Source organism: Mesoplodon bidens (assembly GCF_964165515.1).
Source record: "Mesoplodon bidens genome assembly, chromosome: 11".
Taxonomy (NCBI): Eukaryota; Metazoa; Chordata; class Mammalia; order Artiodactyla; family Ziphiidae; genus Mesoplodon; species Mesoplodon bidens.
In genome coordinates this window covers 50,019,552-50,038,162 of record NC_138167.1, presented here as the reverse complement: position 1 = coordinate 50,038,162, position 18,611 = coordinate 50,019,552, and the positions used below count along the sequence as shown (strand labels likewise).

At 34.0% G+C, this 18,611-nt stretch overlaps 1 protein-coding gene across 6 annotated transcripts in view; it reads right to left on the bottom strand.

Moving 5' to 3' along the window:
- SCAF11 (SR-related CTD associated factor 11) overlaps positions 1-18,611 on the bottom strand; it is a 75,044-nt gene that overhangs the window by 35,017 nt on the left and 21,416 nt on the right. For 5 of the 6 annotated variants that reach the window (XM_081248255.1, XM_081248257.1, XM_081248259.1 and 2 more), the window contains exons 2-4: positions 16,775-16,828; positions 9,820-9,901; positions 7,192-7,349 (exon numbers count right to left, since the gene is read on the bottom strand). In XM_081248255.1, coding sequence (XP_081104381.1) covers positions 7,192-7,349; positions 9,820-9,880 — 219 coding nt within the window. In that variant the 5' untranslated portion in view covers positions 9,881-9,901; positions 16,775-16,828. The remainder of the gene's footprint in view (positions 1-7,191; positions 7,350-9,819; positions 9,902-16,774; positions 16,829-18,611) is intronic. The other variant, XM_081248256.1, reaches the window with a different exon arrangement.

Genomic DNA, 18,611 nt, shown 5'->3' with positions numbered 1-18,611 from the left:
AATCTGAGGTTTTCACAGTAATTAATGGCATACACTAAGTACTGTGTAAAGTCTTCTAAACATTAACTAGCTTTACAGCACTAATAATAAAAAAGCTTGGTTCACTAACAAAAAGATAACTCACAATATGATGTACATATACATGTGAGAGACTGAATTCTTAGTGATTTTTCTTGTTGGAATTTTCAAAGTTCACGACATATATGGAAATTAAACTATTCCATTTTTTAATATCTATTTCAAGTTGTAACACTTACAAAGATCCAAAGAAAGCCACTGTGTTAAAGAAATTTATTCTATATCAGATGCATTGAACCTTTCAAAAACTCTGAAATTACACAATCCCATTTTCTTCTTTATTAGATTTCCTCTGTTGACATCAGCTAAATGGCTCTCTTCCCTTTACCATGTTCAAACTGACAAGAGTTTTAACCTGAGCTGTTCCATTTTGATCTGTTACAGGTATCAGGGTTCTGAGTAAGATTTTGGTTTTGTTCTTTTTTCCTTAACTGTAATTGTCATGGATTTGTCTTAAGGTTTCATGTGGAGAAAGGGTTCCACTGCTATTTCAAAAACAAAAAGAAAGAAAACAAATAAAAAATAGTAGTCGGAAAACTACTGCTATCTATTACGATAATCTGTATATACTTACATTTCCTAAAAATAATCTAGTTAACATTGGAAAATAAGTTAATAGATTTTCTTTGGCTCAGGTTTACCATCAGAAAAGTTTCTTAAAAGCAGGTTATCCTCCTCAGATTAAAAAAAAAGCATAGGTCAGAAAATAAGCTACCTATATAGACAAAATATCTTTGCTATGGCTACTGAGAAATGATGATATCCACTTCTGACCTTAAAACAGTTTAGCAAAGCATTTCAAAGGGGAAACAGAAAAGAAATTCGGTTATCCTGAGTTAAGTCTTCACAGCATACCTCAATAAATTAATAGTGACTAAAGAACTTAATGAAAAAGAAATCAAAACAGATTTTTAAAGACTAAGTGGATCTTTCATTTTTTGTTAATGTATAATGTAAGAAAAATATAAGGCTACTTTACATTAGCGTATTAGCCAAAGTTCAAAGACACCATCATCAGTAGGTACTAAAGCATAAAATTATATATCACATGATGATCAAACAGCTTTAATAGGAAAGTTAAAAAAAAAAGGTTTTAAAAAATGGTTTGCATTGGCCTAATTTTAAAGCATTCCTAAGGAATCTTCATCCTTATAATCCAGCAGATATCCATTCAGAAAATCTCAAAGATATTTTAATCTTAGTTTCCAGAGTTTGTGTCACTAAAATAACTAATTTAGTTTTTAAGTTGTGTGGTTTTAAAAATTCACATTTAAAACTAATGTTGAAAAATTTTAGCTAATATACTTAATTCTTCTTTAAAATATATTTTTAGTTTTAAAGAAAATTATCCTAAATTTTATTTTCCTTGTATACAACAAAAATAAATACCCTTTCGTTATTCACCATTTTGAGTTCTTATATACAACAAAAATACCCTTCAATTATTCACCTATTTAAACTGACAATGACTTTTATTTCAATAATTTTTCAAGTATCTAATTTAATTAGTTTCATAGTCAAAGTAATCCAATATCATCATTCAACTTTGTGATACAGCTACAAAATTAACAGAATTTGATCACTACTTTACAATGTAATGTGTATTAAAAAACAGAGCATTCATTTTACTGTGAATGCTCTGTACTGAGGTTATATCAGTTAAGGAGGCAATTTCGACAGAAAAAATAATCTTCCTAATGATTTCAGTAAAACATACCCTAGTATTCTGAAGCGTTGTAAATTCCCAGCTCAGATAAACCCATATTTAAATGTAAGAACAGGAAACCTTCCTTATTTGGGAATTCAGGATTCTTGATTTCTAATATTTCTTGCTTCCTGCTGCTGCTCTATCCTCAATCACAAAGGCTGCCTACCGATAGCCCCTCCTAGAGAGAGAGAAGCAAGTGTTAAAGGTAAGTGCTTAAAGACTAAATCTCAGTACCTATGTTTTAGGTAGGTTTGTCTGTTCATGGGAATCTCTAGAACATTTATCTCTCTTACTAATAAATAGAGCACATTATATAAAACTGCAGTTCTAAATCAAATAAAGATGATTTAGGAATGCATACCATTAGAGGTTGCTGCTTATTTTAAAGCCATTCACTAGGACCTATCCTTTCTTCTTGATGGTCCCAAGATACCTAGTCTGAATCTCTAAAGAAGTGCTCACCTGTAGTCGGCCTACATGTACACTATCACATTTAACCAGTTCTTTCCAGACAGTCCTATCACATTTAACCAGTTCTTTCAAGACAGCTTTCAGGAATGTACCCCTACAGGGCAAACGGCTGTCAGTATTAAATTAACAGCAAGAAAACTTTTTATCCAACTACTCAAAAGGAACTGTTTCATATTCTTAAAAATATATTACAACAGTTGGGTAGAATTACTTTTAACCTTTCTTTTCTTTTGACATTTAATAGTTAAGACTTTCATTTTCTAGCATAAAAACAGAAAATCCCATAAACTATCTGTGGAAATCACTTTACAAATTCTGACATTTAAAATTAGACTATACAGAAATACACATTAATTTACCCAACTGGTAAAAATAGAATATTAAATGAAAACCTATTCCATATATGCTTTAGGTAATGAGCATTCGCAATATAAAAATATTCTTTGCTCTACCAAAGGTTTTACCAAAGGATTAATACAGAGTGAAAACAACTAGAAATTTGGAATAATTAGTCACAAATTCAAGTTCTGGAGGAGTCAGAACTAGCAAACCTTTCTAATCTACTTTAAGGATGAAGATAGACAGCTCTGAATCACTTATCACACAAGTTGTAATAATTAAATGAATTAATGTATTTGACAACGCTTTACAGATTATAAAGATAAGGACTAACAGTAGTGCTCCACAGATATGCTTACATTATTGTTCACAGAGAAGTACATAACAGAGAGGTTTGGTTCAGTTCAGGAATAAAGAAAAAATTTAAATCTTAGGAAAAACTGTTGGGAAAATCCAGGCAATAAAACTTTGCTTAATTATGTTATCAAACAATAATCTAATCACTAGAATGATGTATAAGTTTCTACTCACTGCATAAGGGAACATCTGTATATAAAACATATCAGTAGTCAAGATATAAGTCAATGAGTCACATTTTGATTTTTTGGGTATGTACTATTAATCAAAAACATACTCCTCACCTGTCTGCATTGAACACTGTTGTCTGACTTCTTCAAGAACCGTACATCACCACAGTAAGACTCTCTTCATTTCTAGTCTCATGAGAGAAAACATACCTTTGCCAACTGTGCAATTTTGATTTCATTAACCTTACTTTATCAAACTGAAGCTGTCAGAATTTGATATAAAATGGAGGACTGAGAGAAATAAGTTGAGGGAGGATAATTTGCTTATAGTAGGAAAGTTAATCACATTAAAAAATTTACTTTAAAAATAAGGGAAATATTTATATTACTTAAAAGAGAAAAAAATCCCAGTGAATATCAAAAACCTCCTAATCACATATATTGCATGTTCCTTTAAATAGAGTAAAAACTCTTAACCACTTCAAACATGAAATGTTTCCAAGTCCTCAAACTTTAACCCTTTTAAGGGTCAGAACTGTAACCACTTCTTGGCAACCTGCCAAATCATAAATCTTATTTTCTTAGTGTGTGTGTAGGTTACCCTATTGTCTATTGAGGATCATAATTATGATTGGCTATCAATGCTATGGCCATGTGTCAAACTTCCCTAGCCTTTACCTAATTATCTACTTTAAAATGTGCAAACTCAGACAATCAAGATTAAACTTATATGTAAACTAAATGTCCTCAATATGTTTAGACTGTATTTTTGCTCTCAGTATAGATAAAATAATTAACTTTCTAAGTGGCTGATAAACTTTAGTGTATTGGTTCTATACATATTTCATCAGGTTAAAGGCCTTCTTTAGTTCCAGATTCTCAGTTCTAATACTGATGCTTTAAATTAACAAGAACTTCAACTTTCCTAAGTGTCAATTACTGTGTCTTTGTTTAGATCAGTATTTTATTTCTACATCATCACTTTTATTTTATAAACCAACAGGCTTACCATCTGTGAATTTCTTGAAACTAAACACAGAATGGACATGTTTAATTTCAATTTGTTCTAGTGTCCCTAATGGGAGGCAATTAGGCTATGGGCCATGAAGACCACCAGCTTCCATTATTCTGAATCTTTCTGCCCTAGGTAAGTAGATTCTATGAAATATCTAGAGACTAAATTCAGTTACTTAATTAGTCCTTACATGGCTTTTGTTTTAAATAACCAAAGAACCAAAATTTTAGAACTTGAAGAGATTGAAACTGATTGTGACTCTGGATATAGATATTTTAAGAACATGAGAAATTTCCAGGAATGTGTCCAAACTAGACTATTATATACTTTAACTTTGTTTCTTATGGAGAATTTCTTCAATGCCTAAAATATTAAGGTGAAAGTAAATAAATGAGTCCTTCTTGGTTCTTGATACCTATTCTGAATCAAATTTTAATAAACCTTGAGAATAAACCTCAGATAGCTCAGCAGAATTTCTGAAAGACACGTAAGACTAGGAAGGTGATCCTGAATACATTTTGTACTTTTTTCTTATTATGTAGATTTCCAACCACTGTAAATTTCACTTTTGATTTCTAACTCCCTACTAAAATTGAACATTAGTAAAATTTAAAACTATGGATCAATTTTTAAAAATGATTTTAATTTCAGGCTCTTGAAGTATTTAGAAACAACTTAAGAGTTCAGGATCGCTGCCTTGAATTTCAAATAAACATTAACATAGTAATTTAAATGAAAGAATATAAAAGAAAGCCTTAGCACAAGGCCAGGCCAGTTAGCAGAGTCTGAATACAGCCACTCATTCCTAATCCTGAAATCCAAAGTAAACTACATGCCCCTTTTTCAAAACAGAAGGAGGTTAAGGAAAATGAGAAGAGAGATCTTAATAACTAATGGCCATGAATAAAAACACTAGTGAATATGATATCTGCTTCTATTTGTCAAAGCACTTATACACTTCAAAACATATCTAATTTTTATCGTACCAATAAAAGATTCAAACTGAAAATTTAGTTCAAAGCCTAAGTGATTTTGTTAACCAGTAATCATTTATTATTTATAATGAACATTTTATTAGTAGATTGTGCTCTTGTTACTGCTCAACTTAATGGTTTATTTAACTGATGTCTGCTATCCCCACTAGGGACAATGAAATAATTCAGAATATTCCGTTTATTCTCTGCTTTCAAGGTTAACTAGTTTTGTTTAAACAATACCTCAACTCCCCCACTGCCCATCACAATTTATGGTAGTACAGCCCATAAGTATTTTCTTTTAGAAGCAATTTGGCTTCAACAAAATGTTTATTTTATATCCAAAGGAGTAACACAAAAGAAAAATATTACATGCAAGAAAAGTGCTGACTGCAATACTATGTATGTTATCAAGTATTTTTAACTTAAAAATATTCAACAATAGTTAAAAACATAGACCTAGGTTTAGCACTATCTAGTGGAGGCGAATATGTACATAGTCTACAATCACTTCTAGATACTTACCCTAGAGACACCTGAACTTGTACACCATGATAAAGCTAATGGTTGTATCAAAGATGCATGTAGTGTAATGAAGGATGACGAATCAAGCCTATTTTACACATTCTAATCCTCAGAGAAAAACACATACTCAAATCATGGTTGTTGAACCTCCCAATTATGTGGTCACTGAATGCAATCTTACAAAAAGCACTGAATTGAAGCCTTCTAGCCATCCAGTAATTCTCTACTGGAAGCAAAATCTCCTCTATTTTTAAGATATCTAATCACAAAGCAAACCACGGTGCACTAAATTCAACACAGATGAAATCATTAGTTGGGTGGCAGAGAAAAATATGCATTCTTATTTCATTAGTCAATGCTCCTGCAAACACACAGAGATTTACAATTATATTAAATAATTAAATTAAACTCAAAATATTTTTTCCAAGAATACATTTTCACCTATCCTTAGTCCTTTCTTGCCAAAAACCAGTTTAGACTTTTATCTAATTAGAACTGTTTCCAAGTATACTATTATGAACTCAATTAGTATAACAAATCTTTTTCTTCCCCCTCCCAGAACTTGGCCATAGAGTCAGTACACAGTTATGTTCTCTTTTTCATACTATTGATGAAATATAAGTAAGACACGGAACTTTGAAAACCCCAGTTATGTAATAGACAATTAATTCCAATGTGCATAAGGACAACAAAGAATTTGAATGCAGCTAATGTTAAAAACATTTTTAAGATTTATCTCCTTTACTAATTTTTACACACTGACAAATTACTAACTCAGAAAATAGCATGAGCAGTATAAATTTTTATTTCACAATTTCTAACAATGGGGTTCATAATGAATATTCAATATACAGTACCGTGATCTACTTGACCCAAATTGAATCAACATAATACATTAAAAGTACCAAATTTTCCTGTTTCTTAATCATTAACTATCTATGAAGAACCTCAATATCTCTAACTTTGAAATTAGTTCAAAATAAATGAAACACAGGAACTAGAAAATGCAGTTGTAAATTTATTTCTGTCTCTTAAGCTATGAGACCTTGGCCAAGTTACAGAACACAAAATCCAAGTTTCCACATCTGTAAAATGGAAAGACACTGTTATATCTGTTCTGGTTACCCCACAGGCTGATATAAGGAAGAAATTTAATAATCTATGTAAAAATTCTCTGAAAAATATAAAACACAAAGCAGAGAGAAGGTGTTATTATTAGTAGTAAATAGATATAATCACAAGAGGGTCAAGTACACTGAAGATGAATCACTGCATTTCTACCAGAAAAAAAATACTTAATCAGTTATTCCCATGTTTTTTTTAATGGTATGCATTTAAAATTTTTTAATCATAAAAGAACAAAAAGCTGAATATAAAAAATTTAGAAGGGAATATACTAACAAAATTTGAGCAACACAGAGATGTTTGTCCTAAGTGGAGGAAAACACATTACTGTGAAATAATTTATGAAAGGCAGTATCAAGTTTTTAGACTAGGTGGAATGAAATCATGCTAGGGAACTAAAATACAATAACATTTAATACTTAGACTCACCTCTGCCCATTTAAGAATACAGGTCAAGCAGAAGACATGATTACAGCTTTCTGGAAAACCAATTTCCTTCTCTAACAGGCAACTGAGACATATTGGACATCTATCAGCTTCACTGTACAACAGACCAGTGGTAGCAGTATTATCTTTGTTTTCTTCACCTATAAAGTAAAGCAACGATATATGCTTTCAGTTTCTCCAGACCAAATGACTTGTGTTTGTGGTAGTATGATGGACTAGATACTCTAAAAGGCCCTCCTTCTACAAAGTAATTAGATCTTAGATACACTATAAGAAACAAACTCCTTGAGCACAATAACCCCAACATTTACTGATTTATAATTTAAGGGAGGAGTGAAAAGAATTTTTCATGAATTAATTTAAAAATAGGTAATAATCACATAGTTCAAATATTTAAAAGTAAAAAAAGGTTACAGTGACAAATCTCCCAAGCAAATCTACTCCCATCCATCTAGCTCCACCCAATGCAACAAGTAACAACTGTTGTTTGTTTTGTGTTCTTCCAGAGACAAGATAGAATGCACAGACAAGCAAATCCTAATATATATTCTTTCAAACCTCCTTCTTCACACAAATGCTAGAACACTATACACAGCAGTCTGTGTTTTCTGTTGTTTCAACCTATGGATGGGACATTCACCTGTTTTCAACCTTGCGCTATTACAAACAATGCTGCAATGAAAAACTTTTCATTTCCCATTTTTAATAGTGTACCTACAGGATAAATTCTTAAAAATGGAATTGTTAGACCAACGTGTACATACATTTGTATTATGAATAGATACTGCCAAATTATACCCCTTAGGGTTTGTACTAATTTAAGTACCTACCAGCAATGTAACCAACACACAAGAAGTAAGCAGAGCTGGCTCAAAAGTAAAAGAAACTCCAAGATTCAACATAAAACAAAACAAAAATAGAGAAATGGTCAGCTGAAATGTGACCACTATATGCCAAGCAAATGGAAAAGCTGACATTGCCCTGGAAACACATGTCCATACTAGTGTTCAGATCTGGAGACTAACCCTTAGGACCAATCCAGGTAGGGAAACTGATCCTAGGAGATTCCAGTCTTAAGCCAAGACCCTCAAATGGGGCTAAAGTGGTCCCAGAATGGGTTCAGAAAAAAGCAAATACATACAAATCCTCTGAAGGAAAGCATACCTAATTTAGGCCCTCAGGATTCCACAGATTAAACAGATCAAATATGAGCTCATAATCAAACTTTACCAAACAGAAGAAAATACGTTGCCTTGAGTAAGAATCAGCAGAAACATGAATGTGTTTAGACTTATTTTTATATTTATGTATTATATTTATTTATTATAAATTTATTTAGATGCCACTGGCTTCAAATATCAGAACTTTTAAATACTACATAGAATAACTGAACAGCAATTAGACCCAGAAGAAAAGAATATTTGTGAACTGGAAGAACTCAAGGAAACTACGTAGACTGTAAGAGACAGACAAGGAGATAAAAAAACAGAGGTTGGGAAATGAGGTCAGAACAAAGTCTAACATATTAATTGAAGTTCAGAAGAAGAGACTAAAGGGCAGGCAATAGTTGAAGCAGTAATGGCTGGGAAATGATAAAACAAAAACATGATCCAACAGATAAAGGACACACAAGGTATACTAAAAAGGAGTAATACAAATAATCCATGTTTAAAAACAAAGTAGCAAAACTGTACAATATCAAAGATGAAAGCAAGATCTTAAAAGCAAAAAGAGGGAAAAGACAGATCATCTACAAGGGAATGACAATTAGGTTGAAAAGAAATTCCTTGACAGCTAGTAGGAAAACCAGGGGCTTCCCTGGTGTCACAGTGGTTGAGAATCTGCCTGGTAATGCAGGGGACATGGGTTCGAGCCCTGGTCTGGGAGGATCCCACATGCCACGGAGCAACTAGGCCCGTGAGCCACAACTACTGAGTCTGCGGGTCTGGAGCCTGTGCTCCGCAACAGGAGAGGTCGCGACAGTGAGAGGCCCGCACAGCGCGATGAAGAGTGGCCCCTGCTCGCCACAACTAGAGAAAGCCCTCACACAGAAACAAAGACCCAACACAGCCAAAAATAAATAAATTAATTAATAAACTCCTACCCCCAACATCTTCTTTAAAAAAAAGAAAAAAGAAAACCAGAAAACAGCTAAATAATATCTTCAAAGTGCTAAGAGACAAAAAAAAAAATTATCAATCCAGAATTGTATATCTTTCAACAGTTTTGAAGAGGATAAAATAAATACAAAAGCTTAAGTTTACCACCAACAGACTTTCACTAAAGGAACTTGAGATTTTTTTCAGGAAGAAGGGAATGGAAAAAAAACCAAGGACAGTAACAATAAAAACAAACAGAAAAATGTCATTCCTAAATCAGTAGGGAGCAAAACTTAAGAAGAAAAAGAGCAGAGCTCAATGAACTAAAAACTGACTGATCGAAATTAAGACATGAGAAGAGGAAAAAAAAAAGGTGTGCACTTCTTATTTAGGCAACTTATTTCAGAGTTTAAGAACAACAAAAATAAATACAAAAAACTCCTTGTTAACAAACAGTATGGAAACACTAACTTTTGCTTTCAACACACAAGCTTTATAAAAATTAAGTTACCTTCCATATCTTCATAGTCCTGATCTCCCACATTTAGGGTATATAGAGTTTTCTTCTTCATTTCTCCTTGAAAAAGGGTTTCCTATAGGATGAATTATAATAGAGAATTTTTATGTTTGCCTTGTCCCAATAATATATATATTTTAAAAAAACCAAACTGTAAGAAATTATTTTACACATAAAAGAACACAATACAAACCAAGCCGGTAAATTTTTTGGATAATCCAGTACACTTTTATACTCCTTGCCACCAAGCACTGTCTTACTGAAAGGAGAAGCCTTATATAAGTATTAAGCAACAAAGACTAATGATAAATTTTTTGGTACAGACATAAATACAATTGGAGCTTAGAGAAAGGAGATCCATTTGGACTGAAGTTTTCATTGAAGTTGATAGGTTATATATGTTGAGGAGCTTAACACATTTAAGGAGCAAAACAGTATGAAGGAATAAAAGGCATTTAGCTAGGCCAATCTGACAAATAAGAGTCAGTGGGTGTAACAACCGACACTACAGAAATACAAAGGATCATTAAGAGATTACTACAAGAAACTATATGCCAATAAAATGGACACATTCTTAGAAATGCACAACCTTACGAGACTGAACCAGGAAAAAACACAAAATATGAACAGACCAATCACAAGCACTGAAATTGAAACTGTGATTAAAAATCTTCCAAAAAACAAAAGCCCAGGACCAGATGGCTGCACAGGCAAATTCTATCAAACATTTAGAGAAGAGCTAACACCTTTCCTTCTCAAACTCTTCCAAAATATAGCAGAGGGAGGAACACTCCCAAACTCAATCCTACAAGGCCACCATCACCCTGATACCAAAACCAGACAAAGATGTCACAAAGAAAGAAAACTACAGGCCAATATCACTGATGAACACAGATGCAAAAATCCTCAACAAAATACTAGCAAACAGAATCCAACAGCACATTAAAAGGATCATACACCACGATCAAGTGGGGTTTATCCGAGGAATGCAAGGATTCTTCAAGATACGCAAATCAATGTGATACACCATATTAACAAACTGAAGGAGAAAAACCATACGATCATCTCAACTGATGCAGAGCAAGTTTTTGACAAAATTCAACACCCGTTTACGATAAAAACTCTCCAGCAAGGAGGCATGGAGGGAACTTACCTCAATATAATAAAGGCCATATATGACAAACCCACAGCCAACATCATCCTCAATGGTGAAAAACTGAAACCATTTCCACTAAGATCAGGAACAAGACAAGGTTGCCCACTCTCACCTCTATTAATCAACATAGTTTTGGAAGTTTTAGCCACAGAAATCAAGAAGAAAAAGAAATAAAAGAAATCCAAATCGGAAAAGAAGAAGTAAAACTGTCAACTGTTTGCAGATGACATAATACTATACATAGAGAATCCTAAATATGCTACTAGAAAACTACTAGAGCTTATCAATGAATTTGGTAAAGTGGCAAGATACAAAATTAATGCACGGAAATCTGTTGCATTCCTATATACTAATGATGAAAAATCTGAAAGTGAAATTAAGAAAACACTCTCATTTACCACTGCAACAAAAAGAATAAAATATCTAGGAATAAACCTACCTAAGGAGACAAAATACCTATATGCAGAAAATTATAAGAGACTGATGAAAGAAATTAAAGATGATACAAACAGATGGAGAGACATACCATGTTCTTGGATTGGAAGAATCAACATTGTAAAAATGACTCTACTACCCAAAGCAATCTACAGATTCAATGCAATCCCTATCAAACTACCACTGGCATTTTTCACAGAACTAGAACAAAAATTTCACAATTTGTATGGAAACACAAAAGACCCTGAATAGCCAAAGCAATCTTGAGAAAGAAAAACAGAGCTGGAGGAATCAGGCTCCCTGACTTCAGACTACACTACAAAGCTACAGTAATCAAGACAGTATGATACTGGCACAAAAACAGAAATATAGATCAATGGAACAGGATACAAAGCCCAGAGATAAACCCACACACATATGGTCACCTTATCTTTGATAAAGGAGGCAAGAATATACAATGGAGAAAAAACAGCCTCTTCAATAAGTGGTGCTGTGAAAATTGGACAGCTACATGTAATAGAATGAAACTAAAACACTCCTTAATGCCATACACAAAAATAAACTCAAAATGGATTAAAGACCTAAATGTAAGGCCAGACACTATCAAACTCTTAGAGGAAAACATAGGCAGAACACTCTATGACACATAAATCACAGCAAGATCTTTCTTGACCCACCTCCTAGAGAAATAGAAATAAAAACAAAAATAAACAAATGGGACCTAATGAAACTTAAAAGCTTTTGCACAGCAAAGGAAAACATAAACAAGATGAAAAGACAGCCCTCAGAATGGGAGAAGATATTTGCAAATGAAGCAACAGACAAAGGATTAATCTCCAAAATTTACAAGCAGCTCAATATCAAAAAACAAACAACCCAATCCAAAAATGGGCAGAAGACCTAAATAGACATTTCTCCAGAGAAGATATACCAATTGCCAAAAAACCCATGAAAGAATGCTCAACATCATTAATCATTAGAGAAATGCAAATCAAAACCCCAAGATATCATCTCACACCGGTCAGAATGGCCATCAAAAAATGTACAAACAATAAATGCTGGAGAGGGTGTGGAGAAAAGGGAACCCTTTTGCACTGTTGGTGGGAATGTAAGTTGATATAGCCACTATGGAGAACAGTATGGAGGTTCCTTAAAAAACTGCAAATAGAACTACCATACGACCCAGCAATCCCACTACTGGGCATATACCCTGAGAAAACCATAATTCAAAAAGAGTCATGTACCACAATGTTCACTGCAGCTACATTTACAGTAGCCAGGACATGGAAGCAACCTAAGGGTCCATAAACAAATGAATGGATAAAGAAGATGTGGCACATATACACAATGGAATATTACTCAGCCATAAAAAGAAACGAAATTGAGTTATTTGTAGTGAGGTGGATGGACCTAGAGTCTGTCATACAGAGTAAAGTAAGTCAGAAAGAGAAAAACAAATACCATATGCTAACACATATATATGGAATCTAAAAAACAAACCAAAAAATGGTCATGAAGAACCTAGGGGCAAGATGGGAATAAAGACGCAGACCTACTAGAGAATGGACTTGAGGATACGGGGAGAGGGAAGGGTAAGCTGGGACAAAGTGAGAGAGTGGCATAGACATATATACACTACCAAATGTAAAACAGATAGCTAGTGGGAAACAGCTGCATAGCACAGGGAGATCAGCTGGGTGCTTTGTGACCACCTAGAGGGGTGGGATAGGGAGGGTGGGAGGGAGGGAGACGCAAGAGGCAAGAGATATGGGGAATATATGTATATGTATAACTGATTCACTTTGTTATAAAGCAGAAACTAACACGCCACTGTAAAGCAATTATACTCCAATAAAGATGTTAAAAAAAAAAAGTCAGTGGGTGAAAGAGCAACTGTGTGTATATACTGAGAAGGAATGGGCATGTAAGCCAAGAAGTTCATCTGAAAGATTACAGTGAGGGTAACGAGAGTAATAAGCAGAGCAATATAAATGAAGTAGGGCTAGATTATAGACAGATCTCTAATGATTGACTGAGAGGTTTAGAGTCAATCCTATAGATTCTTCTGAGGAAGACGGACATGATATAAGCAATGTAAATGAATCTTTTAAAAGAATGATCTACCTGCAAAACACAGAATGGATTATAGAAGGGAGAGATTGGAAGCAGAGATGTTTGCATAGTTAGAGTAATTGGCTATGTAGTGAATAAAAAAGAAAGCAATTTTGAAGAGCTGAAGAATTTCTGACATTTGGCGACTAAATAAATACAAAGGAAGGAGTAAAAGATCATTTTGGCCTAGGGGACTAGGAAAATGGTGATTACAAGAGACAAAGTGAGAAACAGAGGAAAGGAAATCAATTTGTTAGTCAAGGGGAACAAATTTATGAGGTAAAATTATTTTTTAAATCAACTCTTAGAATTCTTTCTTGAATTGATGCAAGACAAGTGATTGCAATGAAGTATTCAAATATATTTTGTAATATCTAGGCACAAGAAATCCCCAATTTCATCCGTTATGATTCTTCCATGTGTACATGAAGTAGTTTTTCTATTAGTTTGTTAAATAACGTACACATGCGAGTTTCTACATTAAAGGTATGTACTGCCTAGGAAAGTTCTGTATTAGATTAAATAAGGAGAAATGCAAAGGCCCATACTTTGATTCAAAACCCAAGCAGAAAATAAGAAACTAACACATACAAGAATAATTTAAAGGTTTTAGTAGGTTAAAAATTGGAAATTTGAGTCAGGACTAGAGTTACTTTTAAAAGGTTAATTCAATCACAGTCTACCTCAATAAAAGTAGACAGAATGTCAAGAACAAAAGGAAAACTTCCCACTCAGCCTACATTAACATTTGTTTTAGTTCTGGTGCTATTCTTCAGGTATCAGGTAACAGCTTATAGGCTAAGGTAAATACATTGGCTTCTTTGAGTGTGATAAGCCAGTAAGGGGTTTAAGGCAGAGGAGGCAGCAAAGGGAAAAGCAGAGGCCAGCAAGCAGACTACTGCAATAATCTAGAGGGGGAGATGACAGTGGCTTGTACTAAAGTAGTAGCAAGGTTACTGAAAAGTGCTCAGATTCCAGCAGTTTTCAAAACACAGCCATCAGGATTTGCTCACAGACTAAATGCGGCATATGTGTTAGAGCAAAATTCCAGGATTATTCCACATTATTTTGATCTGAGTAACTAGAATGATGGAATTGCTGAGATAGAAGAATACTTTTAAAAATATTCCGATAGTCACAGGTTACTATTCCACTTGATATTTACTCAGGACAGTATCAATATCACTTGGGAACTTGCCACAAAGATACCTCAGGCACCACCCTAGACTAGTGAATAAGAATCTGCACTTTATCAAGATTTGTGCAAGATTCATATGTACAGTAAAGCCAACTCCCAAACTTAGCTGATTTTAGAATCATAGTATGCCCCTGTATGATCTACAATTGAGTGTAATTCTTCATTTGGGGAAATTCACACCACACCATCTTACCCCATTATCCTAACTAGCTGAGAATTTAAAAAAAAAAAAAAAAAGTTGTAATTTTTGTCATAAGCAAATCTGTGCTAATGACACTGTCTAGCAATAAAAAGCATTCAAATGTTAACCATTACTATTAATGCACATCTTCCATCCCAATCCCAGTCTTAAAACCATTAAGTGCCTGCCAATTAACTACTCAAAAATTTGATACTCCCTCTAAGAATGTTATTTTTATTTTCCCTTGAAAGAACCATAAGCAAGGCTATTTGTTAGTGATGTCGGGGTGGCAGTGGGGGTGGGGGTTGGAATTAGATCCATTATTATAGGCCAGTGGTCAAAAAACTGGCTGTTTCTGTAAATAAAGCTTTGTTGAAGAACAGCCATGCTCATTCCTTTATATATTGCCTATGGCTGCTTTTGCACTACAATGGCAAAGCTGAATAATTACTACAGAAACTGTATACTTGGCAAAGCCTAAAATAATTACGATCTGGCCCTTTTCAGAAAACGTTTGCCAACCCTATTAAAGACTATAGAAGGCTGCCTAGTTTGGAGATGTGGCTCAGTCTTTCACTGCAGAGGGCCCCTCAAGCTTTCCTAAGTATAGGCATCTATTTACATTGTTATTCAACCTGTAGTATGGCACAACAGCTTCTCATTACACGTCTGAGTCGATGGTTCTGCAATGGTGTCCTTGAGTTTCTTCAAAAATTCCCTGAAGGCTATGTGATTTTGTTGATTTATCTACATTTATTTTATCAATCTGGCTTAAACTATCATGGATATTTGCCCTAGTGCTTTCAACTTGTTCGCTTCAGAGTAAGGTTAAGGCAATTACCTCCTTCAGCTTCATAGTTATTTCCTTTCCAGCTTCTTTGCTTCATAATCAACTGCCTCCTGCTTCTAATATGTCACTGTTAATTTTTAAATCCCTTGCAGAATGGTCCCTCTAATTTTTTTTCCTACCTGATTTCCACCATATAACACTCTTACCACACTTTGCAAGTAGACTTGTTTGCTTCAAGTGGGCTATTTTGACAAGTTTTTGTTTAGAATATCCTTCGCCTGCAAGTTTGGTGCTGGAGCTTTAATACCAGCACTCTTCAGTACAGAAAGGAATGTCCCTTTAGCACTGGTTTTAGAAAAAAACTGCCTGGGTTCAAACATTAACTAGTCTGACACTTACTAGTAGTGTGACTTCTTTAAGCCTGTTTCCTCATCTATAAAATGGAGATAAAACAGTAACCATTTCAGTCATTATGAAAATCAAATTACATAATCTCATAATCCATTTAAAGTGTTCAGACTAGCACAAAGTACTCAACAACTAGCACACATGCACAAACACGTGAATACCTCCCCACCCCAAACGGATTTTACGTATATCACAGGATTAAAACTGATAAATCTGCATGACTCTCAGATTTTCATTATTAACAAGTGAACAAATTTTAAAAACTCCTGTAACTCAAAGAATATCCACATATAGAAAGAATATGAGTAAAATGTTTACAAAATTTAAATTGTCAAATAGTTCTTCAAACTGAACTTACACAAAGATAAATAAGTTCTTTATTCTACATTGATAATATTTATCAAGATTCCTGTTTACCTGGAAATAAAAATGTTGAAGCAAGACACAAAATCTAGGACTCACAAAGTAAATAGCCCTAGGATTTTTGTATCCTATTTTCTGCTTTATACAGATATAGGAAATAAAACACTAAATGCCGTAACATATGGCAACTCCAGCAAAAAAGAAGAGGTCATGTTTAAGTGAAGCTCCAACCACAATTATCTAGGTGGTACCTAAGAGTGTCATTTAGTTTTTAATAAGTATACAAATATTTACAAGGCTTCTTACCCTTAAGATTCTTCAGGTCGAGCAGTCAGGTAATTGGTTTTCCATCAAACTTTTCTGGAGAGGGAATTATGAAAATTAGTCCTATTTCATTTCATTTTCACCTAGCTGCTCCCTTATTTAACTTGGGTACAGAAAAAAGGAGACTAAAAGTATAAAGAAGTACTTATTACAGAGGGCCCCAGATGTGAGTATAATTTATCTAGAACATAAAACATTTCGACAGAGTGACTATATGCCTGCAGATAAGAAGACACACATATGTACTGGAAGCAAACAATAATGAAAACATTTTGTTCAGGGAGGGAGAAGCACAAGAAAACACATTTCAGCATATAGGAGAAAACCGACTGAAAACAGAGAAATGGAGAATTAGAAGAAAATCTACCCCAACAAATACACTTAGGCTTACCACCTAAGAAAGCAATTTAGAAAAAGATATACAAAAAGATATTTAAAGAGCCCAGAAATTCAACTACTAGTATTTAAATTACTTCCTGAACTCCAGATTTTAGTATCCTTAGCCAGTAATCACTTTTCTCTTTTTTTTCTCTTCTTTTTCAACCGGTCCCACACCGGACTCCCCACATTTCTACAGCCTGCCTCTTTCCCTCCTTCTCTTTTTCTCTCTTTTTCTCTCTCTCCCTCCCTCTCTATTTATTTATTAAATATTTAGTCAGTGCTCCATATTTTCTATTTATTTATTAAATATTTAGTCAGTGCTCCATATTTTCTAGGTACCACTAGGCCTTAAGCACTGACACACCTGATAAAAACAAAAATCAATAACAACAGAGTACAGCAGATGCTGTAATGGTGGTAAGCACAGGATATTAGAGAAGCACACAATGAGCACCAATGTATCCTTGCAACATATGCCTTTGTAAAAAAAGGCTTCCCAATGAAGACCAAATAGATTTAAAATGTATTTTTCTACCCCCACCCAACTATTCTGTACCATTATAGCATTTCCATCTTTAAAGGACTCAAAAATGGAACTGTCAATTTAAACATGATAGTGAGGATTTTAATTTTTAAAACAAATGAAGGATATATGCAAACAGGTAAGGTGATTCTCTGACTATTTTACACTTCCTCTATGGGAGTGACCATTAGGCAAACATGAAACACACATTGTACCTGATCCCACACAATAAAGTTTTATCCCCAGAAAAAGCTTTTCAGACTAATGTTTAGACATATAGATAGAGAAAAGTATCTTTTCTCTTTCTTCAAATTTTATAACGTAGTACATTTTCATACAATGATCTGAATATGTTAATATCTAAATGAATGTAATGAATTAAAGAAAGTAATTTACAGGTCTTTAATAAAGTGTTTGCCCTTCAACACACCAATTTCTCTCTATTCATGATCACAAGTTACATATTTTTTCAACATCAAATTTTTTTAGTTAAAAATAAAATTCCTGGGCTTCCCTGGTGGCGCAGTGGTTGAGAATCTGCCTGCTAATGCAGGGGACACGGGTTTGAGCCCTGGTCTGGGAGGATCCCACATGCCACGGAGCAACTAGGCCCATGAGCCACAACTACTGAGCCTGCGTGTCTGGAACCTGTGCTCCGCAACGAGAGGCCGTGATAGTGAGAGGCCCACGCACCGCGATGAAGAGTGGCCCCCGCTTGCCACAACTAGAGAAAGCCCTCGCACAGAAATGAAGACCCAACACAGCAAAAATAAATAAATTAATTAATAAACTCCTACCTCCAACATCTTCTTAAATAAATAAAAAATAAAAAAATAAAACTCTTAATCAGAAAATAATTCAATGGAGAACCAACAAATTAGGATATCTCTTTACAAAAACAGCAACAAAATTTTC